This window comes from Paramormyrops kingsleyae, chromosome 7 (assembly GCF_048594095.1).
Source record: "Paramormyrops kingsleyae isolate MSU_618 chromosome 7, PKINGS_0.4, whole genome shotgun sequence".
In the NCBI taxonomy this organism is placed as follows: domain Eukaryota; kingdom Metazoa; phylum Chordata; class Actinopteri; order Osteoglossiformes; family Mormyridae; genus Paramormyrops; species Paramormyrops kingsleyae.
Window position 1 is genome coordinate 18,608,923 of NC_132803.1, and position 19,402 is coordinate 18,628,324.

Sequence of the window (19,402 nt, forward strand, 5' to 3'; positions counted from 1 at the left end):
TTTTAAAATCCATTATGTACCATCCTGTTAAAAACAGCTCAGTATGCTCAGGGATCCATTTGGCTGATTAAATTGAATTCTCTCATCTTGCCTTAGGCAAGAGGGGACCTTTCAGCAACCTCTGATACAAGTGCAATGCCATTTTCTTTATTCAATTTGTCAAATTCTCAAAAACAGTTGTGGAAAAGAAGTACACAATTCTTAATTAAAATTAGATTTCTAAAAGTGTGTAAAGTTTTAGAGATATAAAAAAAAATATTTGAGAATACTTGAGAAAAGTGAGATGTGTGAGCTTTTGTGAAAGGCCTCTTGGCACTAGTTCAAGCCTTTGAAGAATTTTCATCATCTTTCACACTTTAGTATGCGGTTTCCCATTTCAATACAACAATTCTTCAAGAAGTCACCAATCATTTTTTAAAGAAGCATTCCTGCTGTTTTCTCATGATGATGGAAAACTGTTCTGATCAAAAAAAGTTTCACATTTACATACCTGAATTCACTGTAAGGCTTTGTCTGATTTACACTGTGATCTGCTGCTCATGTGATATCAGCAGCACTTTGGTAACTTGGAAACTTTGCATTAACTTGTGTCATAAGGTCAGAGTAAGAGAACCTCCTCATCTCCACTTTACTCGCAGTTCCCAGAAATGGATAAATTGGAGGAGCGAGGGAGGATGGAAGGGCCGAAAGGATTCTGTCGCAGTCCCACCTCCCTGAAGTTCAGAAGTCGATCGCAAGGTCAGCCTTAAATGTGCTTTCGCTCACACTGAAAATGAACAATCCTTTTTTTTTAAAACCATTTTTAATGCATAATTTTCTCATCATGTATTGTAATGATCTCCTAATTCATGATACTGTATAACATCTGTCATGACTATTGAAACACACTGTTATGTTGTTATAAAAATATACAAGCATAAAATCACTGTCTATGTATTTTAAATCATAAAACTAAGAATTTTAAAGGGGCAGTCCTCCCCAAAACTGAAAAAAAGATTTTTTACAGGGGCTTTAGTGCTATCTCTCATGGTTGCCTAGTTTTGGAGACAATGATCATAGAAACTATTTTCTTCTACTGAACTTTTTTTTCAGTTTTGGGGTGAACTGCCCTTTTAACTCATGTTCAAGACATTTTAAAATATTTATTCTTTACACTCCTGTTATATTCAATTTTATATTCTATTTACTTATTTATATTCTGTTTATTTTATGTTCTTTTCATCTTATTTTTTCTGTATTTGTATCCTTCCTGACTATGGTCTCCCAATTTCATCATACCTTGTGCAATGATAATAAAGACATTCATTAATTGATTGATTGATTGATTGATTCATTCATTCATTCCTTCATTCATTCATTCATTCTTTCATTCACATTTCCTAAGGTGGAGGCAGCCGTTTGGAGTCAGTCGGGGAGGATGATGAGTTAATCGTGGAGAACGGGGATGCTGGCAGCAACAAGATGGAGAAGCCGACTCGAGGGGGGCGCAAGCACTCGCTGCCCCACCAGCTGGACACCACAGGCGTCCGACAGGTTGGTCTGCTTGCCTGCCTGGCGCCTCCATTTTCTTTGCACCGTGATGCAGGCAACATGGAGGTTAGGGACCCGCCTTAGAGACTGCTGCCAGAAGCATTGCAAGGAAACAGCACATACACAAACACACGCTGTAGATTTGTAGTGAAATTCATGCTATTTACACCTGCTACATGGATTGTGATCAAAAGCAAAATATGTAATACAAAGGAAAATAGTATGAAATAAATAAAAAAGGCTGAAATAACAAATGTGAGTGTGAAATACTCTGTGTGGACAAAAGTATTGGGTCATCTGGCCATTACACCCACAGGAACTTTTATGACGTCCCATTCTAAATCCCAGTCATGTCTTTATGGTCCTTGCTTTGCGCACAGGGGCTCAGTCAAAGGCCTTTCCCAATCTGTTCCCACAAACTTGGAAGCATAGAATTGTCCAAAATGTCTTGGTATACATAAGACATGGTTGGGTGAGTCTGGTTTGGAAGGACTTGACTGGCCTGCACAGAGCCCTGACCTTAACCCCATCAAACACCTTTGGGATGAACTAGAATGGAGATTGTAAGTGAGGCCTTCACTTCCAACAAATGCTCTTCTGGGTGAATGGGCACAGACACACTCCAAAATCTTGCGGAGAGCCTTCCCAGAAGAGTGGCAGCTGTTATAGCTGCAAAGGGGGGACCGACTCCATATTGATGCCTATGGATTTATAATGGGACAACTGATAAATGTTATTTTGTGCTTATTAATTGTTATTAATATGCTATTGTAATGCAAATAATGGTTCAAAGGGAAAGTCCAAAGCTGAGAGTCATTAACTCTGAGATCTCTTTTAATTCAGTTTGTTGGATGCTCTCAGGAATATCAAATTGTGAAGAAATCAGCACGCTCCTTAAGCACCGTTCAAGTGGAGTCTCCATGGAGACTGGTCCAGCCATCCGTTATCTCAAATATTGTCCTGATGAAAGGACAGGGGAAGGTAAGTGTCCACTGTTTACTAAAAATGATTGCTAATAAAAGCTAAATAAACAGCACTTAAATCTCCATATTTAATGTAATATTTGTAAAGAAACGTGGGTAGTGGTAGCCTACTGAGCATTACATAATGTTTTTATGGCATGAAACCGATCCTACTTACAATGAGCATATTATTTTCCCTGCATCAACAGTATTTTTTTGAGAGGCAGAGTACCTGCACTTACAACGTTCAGTATTTTTTTGAGGCAGGGTACCTGCACTTACAATGTTCAGTATTTTTTTAAGGCAGGGTACCTGCACTTACAATGTTCAGTATTTTTTTGAGGCAGGGTACCTGCACTTACAATGTTCAGTATTTTTTTGAGGCAGGGTACCTGCACTTACAACGTTCAGTATTTTTTTGAGGCAGGGTACCTGCACTTACAATGTTCAGTATTTTTTTGAGGCAGGGTACCTGCACTTACAATGTTCAGTATTTTTTTGAGGCAGGGTACCTGCACTCACAGTGTTCATCATGTGTGTATCAGGGGCTCGGCTTTAGCATCGTAGGTGGACAGGACTCTGCCCGCGGGAGGATGGGCATTTTTGTGAAGACCATCTTCTCGAATGGTGCCGCCGCTGCAGACGGACGACTGAAAGAGGGTATGCTGATGTCATGGTGTCTGCATTAAGCTCCATGATATCTTGTTAGCATCATGGCCTATTCTTGGGAAATACGCATATTTTGTGTTCATTAATCACACAAGGCACCTATACAGAAAGTAACAGTGAAATATTTAACTAAGAACTTTTAAAGCCTTGATTGAGAGATTCATTATTTATTGCCAAAAAGTATAAACTTTTCTACAGTTCTGTGGAGTGTTCCCCTGTATGCTGTATATTTTTGTCCTGTACTTGATGCATGGCACTGGACCACAAACAATTCTGGTATCAGAGCAGCTAGCTTTGGTCAGCTGACTGGAGTGGGATTTTCAATTCGAGACAAGTCTACAATACATGCACACACATTTACATGTATGTAACAGTTTTATTATCTTGTAAATAGTCTATGGGGTTTGCAAACTACCCCAAAGTTTTTTATTTAGCTAATTTTAGGTTTATAATGGAATAATATAGATTTGCTGTAAGATTTCTTGCATGAGAGTGAGAGTCTGAGAGTTTTGTTTGATTGTGTACTATGTATATGATTGAAATGACAATAAACTTACTTCACTTGAAAATTCTATTGGGAAGCCTGGATTGTTGCATGTCACACCATGCAACCTTTCAGCTTCATCTGCTGCTTGTTTTATGACTTTTCCCCAGGGGATGAAATCCTGGAGGTGAATGGGGAATCTCTGCAGGGCCTCACCCACCAGCAGGCCATCAACACCTTCAAGGTAGCTTCTGCTCCGTTTGTCCCTGAACCACAGAGGAAGGCCTGACCTCTGTCAGTGAAATGCTCACTCCGCTGCCCCGACTCCTCTGTGTCTCCAGCAGCTGAAGAAAGGTGTGGTCACCCTGACAGTGCGCACACGCCTGCGCAGCCCCAGCCTCACTCCCTGCCCCACACCGACGCCGCTGAGCCGCTCCAGCTCCCCCAGCTCCAACGCCAGTGGGGGGGCATCCATGCCCACGGGGGCCGAGGATGGTGACGCAGTCTGCCGCAAGGGACCCGGGCCCAAGGATCGGATCGTAATGGAAGTCACTCTCAGCAAAGGTTCTGATCATCAGCTTTAATGTCTGTCTGTGAATTGACAGAATGTTCTACCATGATGTTGGGTAAAACGTAACACCCAGCTAGATCTCTTAACAATTATTATTCGATGGACCAGAAACACCAGAAGTAGTTTTTCACTAGTAAAGACTAAAAATGTTGACTGTTACATACATGTTACAGCTTATATAATTTAAGCTCATAGAAATTATTTTTACAGCACATAATTAAATCAAAATCATCCTTCATAATGTGGGTCTGATGCCCTTTCCTAAAAAGTAGTTACTAGGAAGATGTTGTTTTCTTTTATTAAATGTGTATGCTTTCTCAGGAGTCTCATAGGAAGTGATGTGCTTTTTGTATGGGCGTCACACTGTACTGTATTGCTCTTTGACAAAAAGTAGGGCTCCTTGCTACAGCTGTATCTGTGAGTGGCTGTGGTGTCTCTGCCTATCAGAGCCAGGCGTGGGCCTGGGAATAGGGGCCTGCTGCCTCACTCTGGAAAACAGCACCCCAGGGATCTACATCCACAGCCTAGCCCCCGGATCTGCGGCAAAGATGGATGGGCGGCTGAGGTGAGCTCTTTGTAGCACTGGCCACATTTCTTCATTCCGTCGTTGTTAACACACTTTATGAGCCATTCCAGTCTGGCCTCCGTAAACAGCACAGCACTGAGACTACTCTTCTGTGGGTCATTAATGATCTCCTCTGGTCTGCCGATAGCGGTTCCCTCAGTATTATCATCCTCCTCGATTTAAGTTCAGCATTTGACATGGTTAACCATGATGTACTCATTTCTCGCCTTTCCTCCGTTGGTATCAGTAGTCAGCCCTTAATTTGTTCAGGTCATATCTTAATAACAGACAACAGTTTATCACACTAGGTCCACACAAGTCCTCCTCCCCCCTGTTGTGAGTGGTGTCCCTCAGGGATCAGTTCTCAAGCCCCTCCTCGTCCTAATCTACGTCCTCCCCCTTTGTCAGATCATTCGCAGATGTGGTCTTAATTTTCACTGCTATGCTGATGATGTTCAGTTGTATCTTAGTACACACTCCTCATCTCACATTTAAAGCTTTAGACAAACAAAACTGAAGCCTTTCTGATTGGCCCTAAGTCATTAGTATCTAAATCCTCTAGATTCGTTGTTAGGGTATGATCACACTAGGAAAGCCAAAAAATGCAATGAAAAGCATAACGCATTGTACAGCGATTAAAAAATTTTTTTTTTTTTTCTGCATTCATCTCACATTTGTATGTCTTTTTACGTTTTAAGTGTTGCGTTGTATTAGCCATTTCTATGATTGTACATGATTGTCACTAGTAAGGAGTAAAAAACGCATACAAACACTTGGAATGCGTTTGTATGCATTTTTCATTGACATCAATGGAAGTGCGTAGCACAGAGAAATGTGTGCAGCAGTGTGTTTTCAAAATGCACAGCAACACAGCGCACTAGTAGGACCATCATGCATTGCTTTCTATGCAATATATGATGTTCGAGCGAATGGCAGAATGCGCGCCTTGATGAAAAGTGCAACGCAACACACATAGTGGGAACGAGCCCTTAACATTGATGGTGTCTCTGTAAAACCTGCTATTGTTATCAGAAATCTTGGTGTACAATTTGAATCTTCACTCAACTTTGGTCTTCACATAAAATCTCATTCTTTCACCTTCATAACATCATTTGTCTGTGCCCATTTCTGTCCAATACTGATGCCCTAACTTTGGTATATGCGTTCATTACATCCCGTATTGACTATTGCAGCGCCCTTTTCATCGGTCTCCCTGCAAACTCTATACAAAAGCTTCAGTATATTCAGAAGTCAGCAGCTCGAGTTCTCACTCACACCAAACTATCCGCTCACATCACACCCATCCTCTCTCAGCTACACTGGTTACCGGTTCAGTCTTGGATGAAATTCTAAATATTGCTTCTCACTTTTAAAGTTCTGCATAACCTCGCGCCTCGCCACCTCACTGAACTATTGACTCCTTACTCACCCTCTCGCTCTCTCAGATCTTCTAATAATAATCTCCTCGCTGTTCCACACACCAGACTTTCCACCATGGGTGGCAGATCCTTCAGTGCCATGGCCCCAAAATGTAGAACTTGCTTCCAGAATCTCTCTGTGACTGATTTTCCTTCTCTTCCTTCAAATCTGTACAAAAGACGATTCTCTTCCATCAACATTTCTGTACTGTCTCTTCCTGATTACTGACTTTTTTTCTCCCTCCTGTAAAGCAACCTTAGAATTGTGAAAGGCACTATATAAATATAACCTATTATTATTATTATTATTATTATTATTCAGTTCTTAATAGTGGAGGATGAGAATGTATACCTCTCTGAATGCATAATTTTCATTGTGATTTGGATGAAATCTTTTCACATTTGTTTAGAATTAAATGTATTCCTTACACAGAGACCGTTTAGTAATAAAAAACATATATTCAAGTTAATAACAGTGCTGGCACTTCAAGTCTATCTATCTGCCTGCCTACCATAATGTGTGTCTGTGTGTGGTATTGACATAGACTCTGTGACAGATAAACAGAACAGGTCACAGTTGCTTGAGCGAGGCTCCCCTCCCTTGCTATCCCACACCCAGCCGTGGCGACCAGGTCCTGGAGGTTGACTCTGTCAGCCTCCGCCATGCTGCCTTGAGTGAAGCCTACGCCGTCCTTAGCGAGTGTGGACCGGGCCCCGTCAGCCTCATCGTCAGCCGCCACCCCAACCCCAAAGTAAGGCCTCTCACCACTGTCCCATTCCTGCACAACATTTACATTCTGAACTTTGCCATTTTAAACTGCTTATTCTAATTAGTTGAGATTTGCACTGTTTTCCCATTAATCTTCTTATACCAGTGGATGCTGAGTAATGACTTGGATATGTTTCTGCTTCTGTCTAAATATTCATATGTTTTTAAACAAGTGGGTCAGATTCCCTCTCTGGGAAAACTGTATAATTAGACAGGTAATTGTGCCTAGTCTATGGTTCAGAATGGTTGTTGTTCTCAAGAACAAAACTCATATTGAAAATAATTTTCCCCTTAATGAAATAGTGTATACATTATGGAAATCCATCTGTAAATGTTTGAGTTGCCTAATAATGCAAAGAAGGATATTAATGTAGAAGCTAGGTAGAATATGCAGCATTAGTGTATAGAAATTAACAAGTCGGTGGTGATATTTTGAAACTTTGAACCTGTGGCAGAGGCCAGTTACCATCATTGTTCACTATACAGTATAACAGATCTGATAGATAATTGAGACTTTATTCACATTATAGCATAAGCAATTCAATAATAATACAATAGTGGCATGCTAAGATGAGTGACTCCTGGGAAGCTGAATGATGGGTGTTTCTCTTTGGAGATGTTTATTCACGTACAGCCAAAGGAAACATAATAGAGAACTACTGATGTTGGCAGTGAGAATATTTTTTGTCATTTTATTGACTGGAAATTTTATTTACACTTGACTAGAATCCATGTAGATGGTCATAAATGAACTCAAAGTAAGGGCATGTTTCTGTGAATGCCAAATTTAAAAAGCACAGTAGACATGCTGTGGATTTAAAAATACAAATGATAGCAAAAGACTTACTGCTGAAACTATGCTGAGTCAAACGTATCTTTATTATAGTGTAAGCACTCCAGATATTCTGGTAGCCAAGCACAAATATTGACACCTGTAATGATGAAAAATCAATATTGATTCATTTGGCCTTCCAGTATTCCATATGTCTCAATAAAATGGACCATAATAACACCAGTAAGTTAAATTTTCAAAAGCCCATAGGGAATTTGACTTAATGTGGTCTAATGGCTTTTTGAGCAAAGGTTGCAGTTTTCCAGAGACAGAGATGTTTCACCTAATATATTAACTGCTTTGTAAGCAGAGTCATTATGTAGAAAACACAACTTCAGGTGCTTGAATTACTCATATTATTATTTTTTTCTGATAGTTTTCTGCTGACTCTAGGATTTGCATGAATATCGTTCTCACATTGCTACATGCAGTCGTTTTGTATTATCAGTCAAAGGCAGTGGTTCTCAATCCTGTTCCCCCAACCCTCCCGCACAAATGTTTTCATTCTAACCCAGCCTTAATCAGGTTTATATGATCCTTAATAGAGTTCGAATCAATGAGGAAACTTGGGTTGGAAGCAAGTAGTGTTGGTTGAAATGAAAACATTCTGGCCGGGGTGGGGGGGTGGGGGGGGTTGCCGGGAACAGGATTGAGAACTAGTAGTCTAAAGTCACTGTATTATTGCTTCTGTTATTTACACATCATGTTCTATGAATTGGAACATTATTGCAGAGATCCACAGAGTTTAGGAAGCAGAGGACTATATTTGGCAGAGGTACCTCTTATCCCAGAACACTCACACAAACACACCCACACTTACACAGTCACGTTATTGAGGGTAATTCAGAGGGGTCAAGGTTACTTCAAACACATGACTTTAGGCTATAGGAGGACCCTACTATATATAAACCGCACAAACACAAAGCTGGGGATAGAAATAGAATATGCTAATTTATAGGGACAATGGGAAATAGTCAATGGCGACAATGTCAGTCATCTGAATGATTCTGCTATCTTGTTATTGACAGCTGCTATATTACAGTTTTTCTCTGTTGCTTTGGATCATTTCTCTCAAGTCTTGAGATGGGTTCTCTCGACTCCTTGTGCATATCTCAAAACAGTTTGTAGACTACAGCAAAATGAAGTAGTTCATTCAAAACCTTTCATACATGTATCAAAATGCAATTTTCTTGTCAGTTATTCAGTCAATGCTACCAAAATGTGAAATCTCTAAATTACAGCCTAGAGACATTCCAGTCAAAATGTTTAGTCATATTCAACATGAACATGCTATGTAAGTATTTTACAATTTTTCTCAATTGCTTTCATGCAATTCTCTCATCAGGAACATCATTCTCACCAGTATTAATGCAGTCCTCAAAATAGTTAAAGCATTTTTCATAACACAGATTCACCTATGCAAAAGACACTAAAACAATCAAAACCTTTTTCACGTGTCAAAACATGCAAAGTCTGTCAATCACTCCAACACTGTGACCAATGAATAAAAACCTTTCACCACTGTTTTAAGACTTAGACACCAAATGTTTTTGTACTTTTAACAAAACCTTACTGACTTTGAAAAGAATACTGCAGAAAATGCAGGCTTAATGTAAACTAAAAAATGTTGAGATGCAAAAGTGAAATGTGATGGATTAATTCGAAATCTTACACAATGTAAAAGCTGAAACTGAGAAAAGCAAAATGATACACATGAAACTATGCGCATTAGAAAACAAAGAAAACATATGCAAACTTAGAACACACCAACTACATACTGTACTGTATGGTACAGTAAAGTCACACTACATATAAGTCAATATAAGTATGACTCTCATGTCTATTAAGCCACATCATTGTGTTAATATCACACCTGATGTCCTCTATTCTGAGACACAGAGGGTAAAATCTTTTTTGCCTGCCGCACCCAGCCCCCCCCAAGCCTCAGGCGTGACGTCCTCACAGCCAGTATCCATTGCTTCCAGTAGGGACATCTCATTATGAGGCTGTTGCTCATACACCTTCCACCTCCAAGCAGAGTAGGATCCCTCAGTCGGGCTGAGGAATGATGAATACGGTAGCCTGAAGACCATTAGCATTTGTTGGTGGGTTTCAAAGCAAACCCTCACAATCACCCTTTAGTTTTTGGAAATGAGGTCATTGTAGAGCCCATCCAAGAACTGAAGAAACCAGTCTGTGTTGCAGGGCCCAGTGGCTGCAGCATGGTGAATTACCTCATCTACGAATCCTGCTTCTTCCACATGCAAAAAATTGTGTGGCATCTCATGTGCCTCCAGCTGAAGTATTCTCTGTATAATCCAAAAACAGTGTTTACATTAGAAACGTTCCAAATAGTCTAGCTTGGAAGAAAGAAAACATCTCTATATCCTTACCTGTACATATAGGTGTCTGAGCTCTTTTACTCTCTCACTGTTCCTCTCAAATGGAACTTTGTACAGCATGTCTTCAGAACCCAGTCTAAGATGGAGAGACTCACAGAGGCAATGTTTTGAAAAACTCCATTATCCACCACAACCAAGCTGGATCTGTTTCAGCCTAATGGCCTTGTTTTCTCTCACCATGTCCACAACTGCTATCCGCTGCTAGTGTGTCATAAATGGCCCTCTGTCACCAGAATGAGGTAGTGGTACTATTCTGACAATACAAAGGTCATCAATATATCAGTTGTTATACAGAGGCACATATTTGCAGTAAAATGCAGAAGTGTTGCATATCAGACAGAAATACAGTAAATGTGGTCAGATACATGTTCTCAAACCTGAATGTGCATATTATAGATGTCACAGTAGACCATGTCACCTGAAGTTGCACCTGTCGACCAGCTTCAGCCAAACTTAGGCCATGGTTGATAACATGGTCCACAGTTGTTGCCTTTATTTTATTAGACACAGTATGGAACCTACTCACTCCTCTCCCTCTACCCCTGCCCCTGATTCCTACTTGTCCTCTGTGTGCTCCTCTCCCCCTTGCCATACCACACATTCGGACACCATGTCCTCTCACAAAGCCTGCTTCTTGTACGTGCAGGACACCTGCTTCCTGCTCCATTCTCAGCACTATTCACTATTCACCATGACTGCAGCATAGCACAGCAATGCCATGACATGCACCTGTGATACAACATTGAGTGCATGTGTTTCTGTTTGTTTCAACTAACCATCTTCTCTTTCTATTGGCTTTCAATTGAAGGACAATTTACTGCTAACACTGACAGTGTGCAATTGGCCTTGCTCTTTCATACATGTTTGAAAAAAGTTTCAAGTGATTTGATTGAAAACACAAATACTGTACAATGCTGGACAGTATTAAGGTGACTGAGTGATCTGTAGTTCTGACTGACAAAACTCTTTTGATGAGTTGTCAGAGTCAGATGAGAAATGTATCAACACAATGATAAAGCATCTTTAGTAGTCAAGTAGGTGTACAGACAATAGCAGTGTGTACAATGAGGAATGCTAATTTGGGTGGGGAAATGCATTATTGCTTTGAGAACTGCATTAAGAGTAAGGAAAATGACATTCCTGATATGAGAATTACATCGAAGCGATCAACAAAAACTGTAAGAATTAAACCTTGACAATTGCTGCTCAGTTTACTTCACTATCATTTTTCTATAGGCAGCTGAATTTGCTTGTGCACCAAACCACATGAACTTATGTTCTAGAAACCATTACAACGGTGGATTTTTTAAATTCAGGACAACAGAAATTACAATGCTACACGAAACACATCTGGAAACTGATAAAACTGAAGGTATGTTACAGTAAACATGTACACGGTATTTTAAGTAGTTATGTTGGAAAGAAGAAGACCAATTATACATCATGGGATGTCCTTTCGCTTCTGCTGGTCTGAACACATATTTTCACTTACATCACATCTGATATTCTCCCTTGCAAAACATCAAGGGAAAAAATGTGCAGGTTTATATATGTGGTTATAAAAAGTACCATTTTCATTTGAGAATTTGTCCAAAGCAACTGAGAAAAGCTGTAAGAAAACAATTTTGAGAGTCCGCTCCACCATGCTGTTGTGATGTCATAGGTCTCAGAACAGGAAATGGATGAAGTCATCGCTCGCAGCACCCAGAGAGAGAGCCTGAGCAAGGATCACCACTCCTCCCATCCTCTAGGTATATGGTTCACTGCTTTAGTGAACAGATCTCACACTGGGCACTTGGGAATAACACTGCACTAATGTAGCAACATTTTTTTCTTTCTAAACCCTTTTTGATCAAATATGTTTATAGCCCTGCATCACATGATAGCACATGCTACAGTGGTGCTTTGGAAATGTAGTGTAAGATGTGCAGCAGTGACATTGCCACTTAGCTGACCTGTAACTGCGTCTGTCTCCTTCCGCTCAGGCATCCCCTCCAAAAGCCCCTCACCCTCTGTGAGAGCCAGGCAGGGTGAGGCCTCTGCACCTCTAAGCTGGACTATGAAGAGATTCCTTGAGCCAGCCAGCAGGGTAACAAGGAACATTAAATATATAACATCCATATATATACTGTATATAACATCCATCCATTAATTCATATTCTTAGTCAGGGTCATGGGGGAGTTTAGTGCCTATCAACATCGGATGTGAGCCTCGAATACACCTTGGACCGGATGGAGAAACATTCAATGCAGACTCTCTTTGACTTATAACATAGTTCTGACAAGGAGGTTGTAAGTCAATTTTGCTGTAAGAACTTGAGAACGAGATTATACTACTGCCATAACTTTCACTTTATCGCTTGCTTGCTATTTTCTCAGCAACGCTACAGCGTCAAACACAGAAATAAGCACAGTGGACACTTGTTTTCTAGGCATATGTATGCTGACACGCTAACATTGAACAATCGAATGATGCACCAGCACTCCTGACTAAACACTGCTGTTTTTCTGGCTTCATTACTTCCGCAGGTCAAAAGAGATTTTAGTAATGATTATTAAAATAGTGGTTTAATACGATAAAAATAAATTTAAATTGAATCACAATAATTTCTTATTGTGTCTGTTTACTGGGCTGCACTTTCTCTTATGCTGTTTTTCTGTGGACTGTAGCAAGGGTCCTTGAGCTCCGAGGCCGAGCTCTCTCAGTACTTCTCACACAGCGTCCCCAGTCAGTCCTCACTGTCGGAGAGCGCAGTGACAGGCTCCAGTGATGACAACCCACTGCCCCATAGGAGCTGCAGCACTTCATTAGACGAGGCTGGCTCTCCGGCTCGTGCTGCAGGTACTTTTCCTGATCGCTGCTTCTCCTCTTGTGTTCACGTTGGTATTTTATGGTTTATTGCAAGTTTGTTTGTTGCATTAATAAAACCTCACAATAGCGTTTTGCCTTGCCCTCAGAATAGTGTAAATAAGTGCAAAATACTGCATATAATTGTCACACCAGTACTCATAAAACCAATACAGAGAAACAGAAAATATTGTTGGAGTATTGATATTGGTACCAGGTTGAATAGACTGAATTTTATCTTGAATAAGAGGAAGATTTAGATTTAATAATAATTATGAATCATAATAAGGCAAGTTTTACCAAAGAGTCTTCATAAACCCCTTTATTCAGGACTTTTTGTACTTTGTTAAATATAAGTCCACATATATACTGACTGATTAAAGTAGATTACACTGGCTCATAGGGGTGTGTTTTACAACCCCCTGAGATTATTCTAGGACTGTTATTTTTTTGTTGTGCTGATAACCTGAATGAACCAAAGAGGTATCATATATACCTGACTGTGTCATATATACCTAATAACTGACGGCCACTGCAGTTACAGTAATAACTGTATTTGTAGGAATGCCTTTTTGTCCAGTTATTATATGAAGAACGGAAATTAGTGCCTTTCTGTCGTTTTTTGACAGCCTCCAATGGTGTGAGCATGGACAGTGAGGCCGTGTGTCCAGATGAAGCCGTAAGAACCCCTGAGCCCACGGACCTGCACGCGGATGCAGCCCATCAAGCCAGACTCTGCAGCAGCCCCAGCTCAGTCCGCAGCCCTCTGCTCCGGCAGCGCCGTGTCATATGCTACGATGACGAGGCCAGCGACGAGGACGAGGACCCCCCATGCGTCTCGGACAAAAAGAGGCTTTTTAGGATGCAGCCAAAAGCTGGAGCAGAGTGCCGGAAGCTTCCAGGGCATGGCCCAGCTATCAGCGTGTCTTCACTGGAGGCAGACGAGGGCAGCAGCAAAGGGCCCTCCAAGGACCGTGTGGATGGCCGTGATGTCAAACCACTCCCCCCAGGGGTGGAGTCACCCTTCATGCCCATTCGCTGCTTAGAGTATGAGGGTGGTGGGGGAGGGACAAACCTTGGGGTACAGGAACCCCTCTGCGAAGTCCTGCTGGAGTCAAAGCGCTCCCCCAAGCTTGAGCACAAGGCTGTGACACGGGTGAAGAGCATGATGAGCACAGAGAGCCATAACCTACTGAACCAGCGCAAGGGGGAGGAGCTTCACCCATCCAATGTCCAGACTGCATCCCGCCCGCTGATCTGCCCACTGCCCCTCTGCAAAAAGGCCGAGCTCGGTGAAATGGGGGGTGCGTGCACTACAGAGACAGTGCTACTGCAGAGGAGTGAAGAGGAGTCCTTTGGTCTTGATCTGGAGATAAAGTCCTCCCCCCTCAAGGTCCTGATTACAGGGCTACAGCCAGGCGGGCCTGCAGAAAGAGTATGTTCTTCATTTCAAAATGCATTCACATCACGTAACAGGCTGATGCTTTAAAGCAGTGTATCCCAATTCGGTCCCCAAGTAGCCGTAGACAGTCCACGTTTTTGCTTCCTCCCAGCTCCCAATAGGGAGCAAAAGTGTGACTGTCTGGGAGGGAGCAAAAACGTGGACTGTCTACGGCTGCTCGGGGACCGAATTGGGATACACTGCTTTAAAGATTTTTTGTCTTATCACAATGCAATTACAAAACTGACTGAAAAATCTAACAAATACTGGCTGTACATGGGTATAATCTCATCTGCATCCATCACGTCTATTTTATCTACATCCATTACATGCATTTTATGGGTTAAATCATCCATCCTCATCTGTATTGAATTGGGTAAAACCTTCATTTTTTCATAGTACTACTGGTATTTCAGTAATGACTGAAAGAATGAGGTTGCGAGTGCAAGCAGCCGAAATGAGGTTTCTCCACAGGGTTGCCGGACTCACATCCTGCAATGAGGTGTGGAGTTCAGAGATCCTGTGGGACCTTGAAATAGAGCCGCAGTTCTATTGAACAAGGAGTCAGCTGAGATGATGTGGCCATTTTATACCAGTGCCACATGGTGAACCAGTAAAGGAGCTGCCTTGGGTAGATTCCACTGGGTATGCTGGAGGGATTACATCTCCCAGCTGGTGTGGGGATATCTGGGGATCCCCCAGAACCAGTCTATAGCCTTGGGCAGAGAGCTCTGGTTTGGCTCTTATATTTTTTCTTGCAGCTTTTTTTTAAGGTTTGGGTAATAAAGTGGGAACTCATTGCGCATTATATTTATACCTATGCATTGTTGGGTGGTTCTGTGACTCTGTCAGTGGCAATGATGCTTCACACTTCCATGGTTGTGGGTTCGAGTCCAGCTTCTGTGTGGTTGTATGATCTCCACATGCTATGCCAGTTTCCTCTGTGTTCTGCCATTTTTTCCTGCAGTCCAAAGTCTTGCAGTGAGGTGACTCGGTGCCGCTTTGTTTCCCATAGTGTATGTGCTCTGCGATGGACTGGGAACCTGCTCATGGTATTTTCTAGCCCTGCTGCCTGGGATAGGCTCCTTATCAGCATAAGCAGTTAGAAGATTTAGATTTATTGAATGTTTTCACACAGAAATATATAAAGATGAGCCAAAATATCATGACAACCCTCATGTGGCATGAAAAACATTGACTGTCTTGTAAAAACAGTGCATGTCAAGGTCTGGTCAGTCAGTCAGTCCTCACAGTCAGCATGTTGAATGCAGAAGAAATGAGCAGCGGAAATGACCTGAATGACTGATGAAGGCCAGATTGTTTTGGCCGGATGACTGGGTCAGAGCATCTCCAAATGATAAGGCTTGTTGGGTGCTCACGGTCGACCATGGTGAGTATCGGCCAAGGCAACCTTCTTCCAGTGCACCAAGGTCCAGTTCTGAAGCTGCAGTGCTAATTGTAGGTGCTTGTGACAGTGGACGGGGTCGGCATGGGCTCTCTGACTGGCCTGCGGCTAAGCAGCCCCATACTCAGCAGGGCTCGATGTCATGTGCGTCATGTCACATTAGTCCCATGACCTGCCATTTGTGCCCTTCTGCAGCATCCTGTCAGCGGTTCGTGGTCTCTCTCTCCTCAGTCCAGTCTCAGTAGGTTCTCACCACGGCTGACCGAGGAGGAGCAGCGAGTCACTCGCATCATTATTTGCTTCACATGGGGGCGGTCGTAATGTTTTGGCTCATGGGTGTATAGTTCTGCTTTCTTAGGCATCTTTGCAATTATAAACTTTCTAGAAACTGCTCAGTGGCAGTAGCTCTCTGCAGCAAGTTCCTTTGGAGACTGTTGGTCCATGTTAGGCATCTGTCACACTTAAACACTGCGGGCTCCCCTGCATATTGGCTATATAACACTTCTGTGTATGTATACATCTACAGGGGGGTTAGCAGCTATACTGAACCTGGAAGCTGTTCAAAAGTTACAGCAAATTCTCTACAGATTACTTGCAAATATATTTTAGATCTAAGGTCAAATAGTATTTTACTGATGCATTTTGTTTCTGCATTCTTTTCTTTCTGTGGTCTCAGGAATCCATGGGCAAGCTATGTGTTGGAGATGAGATACTGGGGATAGGAGACAAATTGTTGTGCACCTCCACTTATCAAGAAATCTGCGATGTCTTGCACACCCTCCCAGTATCTCTCACTTTACAAGTTAAGAAGCCAGTTTCAGGTGGGTAGGCCTATAATAATTACGTTTTGGGTATTTTTGGTATTTATTGTGACATATTGTGAGATCCTGCAACCACCACATCTGGCACCAACAATCATATCACATTCAGAATCACTTGTATCGCATATCTTGTAATATTTCTAATGTTAAGTCCCCCAGTAACTCAACCTCTTGACCGTGTCTTTGCACTGCATATTGAGTTGCAGGTACACGATTCACTGAAGGAGCAGGCTATTTGCACTAATAAGTAGGTGTGCATAATAAACTGGTCACTGAGTGCATATTGTCTATAACAGCAGCTGTCATCTAGCAGGATGGATCTGATTGTGTGGCCACACGTAGGAAATAAGCTTGATTATGATGTAAACAAGCAGCATCACAGAGAATGCACAAGTCCCTCAAAAACTATTCAGATTCCTTAGCAATCTGAATAGTTAACTTTACTAATACTTTACTAACACATCGTCATTTTGAGAACCTTGATTATAGTGATTCAGAAATTTGAGGTTTAAATTTCAGTTAATAAGGTTGACTGATGAGTGACGACTTTACTTTGTGCTCTCTTTGACTTAAATCTCAATGATACCATCATCTAACTCTCACTGAATTTCACTGATGGAAGTTGCCACCACTGCAGACCAGATAAGATCTGCCAAACATACTGGCAGCTGCTGAGTGCATGTAGATATGTACAGTGTGTTGTTGTGGTAAGTTTTCAGGGGAAACTTTTGATCAGAATTCCTCATACTTTTGATCTTTTATCCATCCATTTGTACATGGCCTTTCCTAATAATAATGCTCTAACAATGTAACATTTTGTATTGTTTTATAGGTGAACTGTGCATTTTTGCCATTTTCATACTGTTTTTTTTTTTTTTTTTTTTTTGCAGTGGCTTTGATTTTTGTCATCCAAAGTGTGGTTATTAAAGATTAAATATTTGGGTATAGATTTTAACCTTAAGTCATTATAGACCATTCAGGTCAATCTGAGTCTGTTTTGCTCTTCTCAGCTGAGTTTAGTATTTGACCTTTGACATAAAAGATGCCTGATTTAATGTATAACGCAGTTCCAGATTTCTGTCAGGTCATTGTAAGGACTAAATGTGATGCTAGATTTTCGTTAAACTTCGCTGAGATGGAAATGAGTAGACCAGTCTGTCTTTCTTTTTGCTCCATAAGAGAAGTAGGAGCACAGCAGTGTTTTCCTTGCTGGCAGTACTCTCCTCCATCTCTGAGGGAACAGCAAGTAGCTGGCTTTGTGTCAATGGTGACTATGGCTTCATGTATACATTGTAGATGCTGTAGAGCCATACCCAATACCCACCCTCATTTATGGTTTTCCTTTTCTGTATCTGTTTGGTAGTTTGGTATAATTTCTGTGAGTTAAGTGTAATTTTATGCATCAAATTGGTATTTAATGGATGTGGACTTATGGGTCCACAGTTTTCTTTTGATTTTGTGTCTTTTAAAAGGTAAATGAAGTGTACATAAAGTCTACAACACTGTGAAATGACTCACTATCACATTTGGTAACATTTTACTTAAGGCCACATTTTTAGTAATTTATAAATTCATTCATTACAAATAATGCATTCATAAAGCATTATAAACATGCCTTTAAATGTTTACCAAAAGGCATAACACATTATAGCCAAGTGTATTATGCATCATGAGTGCTTTATGAAGCTGTCACCTATAATGAATTTTAGATACCTTTATAATACATTATAATGGTCAGTACAACCATTAAGGATGCTTTGAATTGCATTATAAAGGTATCGACAGTGCATTATAGTTGAGAGCTTCATAATTCAGTCATAATGCATTATAAACATGGGCATAATGTGTTATGCCTTTTTATAAATATTTATAGCTATGTTTATAATGCTTTATGAATTCATTAAAATGCATTATTGTGTTTATAAATTACTAAAAACATTGCCTTAAGTGTTACCGCAAATTCCCTTTATTAATTTTTTTAATGGACGATAATTACTCTATTTCTTTAAATCTATTTGCATTTCCATTCACTCCAAAACGTATGTTTAAACTCACAGCAATTATACCTAAATACTAATAGAATTCTTCTGCATGATTACAGAAGACATTGCAGGCTGAATTAGCTGCCGCCTGCGATGTCACATATGGGTTAAATGCAGAGGACACATTTTGTTGTTGTGCACTGTGTGCTTTTCTTCCTTTACTCACTTGTCTCATATTTTTTTTCATAATTGTCAGCTTATAGTGCTCCTGTGAACATTTTTTCCTAGTTAAAATTCAAATACAAATCTGTTGTTAGTTTTTAATGCATAAACAAACAAGGATAAGAGAAATGAAGGCTGGCAGTACTTGACAGTTGTAAGCATTTTGTTACAAAACCCAGACCTGAGAAGCTGACGCTATCATAATTTGGGTGAAAATATCTATTTCACATCCATCTCTGTGTCACTCTCTGTTAAGTATTTCTGAAGTATAATGCTATTATGTGTTTCCTTCTGGACATCACAGAACGTCAAAACAACCATATCTATAACCAGAGTCAAATGTTGTGTAATAGGCAGTTAGATATAATGATTTTCTCATTTTGTTAAAGGTTTCTTACTTTCTTGGTTATACAAGCTGGAACCATGTGATTTTGAATATTCGCTTTGCAACAATTATGATATCTTTCAGTTTATGAAAAAA

The 19,402-nt window shown here is 40.8% G+C and overlaps 1 protein-coding gene across 6 annotated transcripts in view; it reads left to right on the top strand.

Moving 5' to 3' along the window:
• pdzd2 (PDZ domain containing 2) overlaps nt 1–19,402 on the top strand; it is a 72,859-nt gene that overhangs the window by 44,281 nt on the left and 9,176 nt on the right. For 4 of the 6 annotated variants that reach the window (XM_023823346.2, XM_023823349.2, XM_023823350.2 and 1 more), the window contains 13 exons: nt 639–738; nt 1,385–1,533; nt 2,374–2,511; nt 3,038–3,152; nt 3,816–3,889; nt 3,987–4,209; nt 4,664–4,781; nt 6,819–6,951; nt 11,866–11,953; nt 12,188–12,291; nt 12,873–13,044; nt 13,680–14,485; nt 16,573–16,717. In XM_023823346.2, the coding sequence (XP_023679114.2) occupies nt 639–738; nt 1,385–1,533; nt 2,374–2,511; nt 3,038–3,152; nt 3,816–3,889; nt 3,987–4,209; nt 4,664–4,781; nt 6,819–6,951; nt 11,866–11,953; nt 12,188–12,291; nt 12,873–13,044; nt 13,680–14,485; nt 16,573–16,717 (2,365 nt within the window). The remainder of the gene's footprint in view (nt 1–638; nt 739–1,384; nt 1,534–2,373; nt 2,512–3,037; nt 3,153–3,815; nt 3,890–3,986; nt 4,210–4,663; nt 4,782–6,818; nt 6,952–11,865; nt 11,954–12,187; nt 12,292–12,872; nt 13,045–13,679; nt 14,486–16,572; nt 16,718–19,402) is intronic. The other 2 variants (XM_023823347.2, XM_023823348.2) reach the window with 2 other exon arrangements.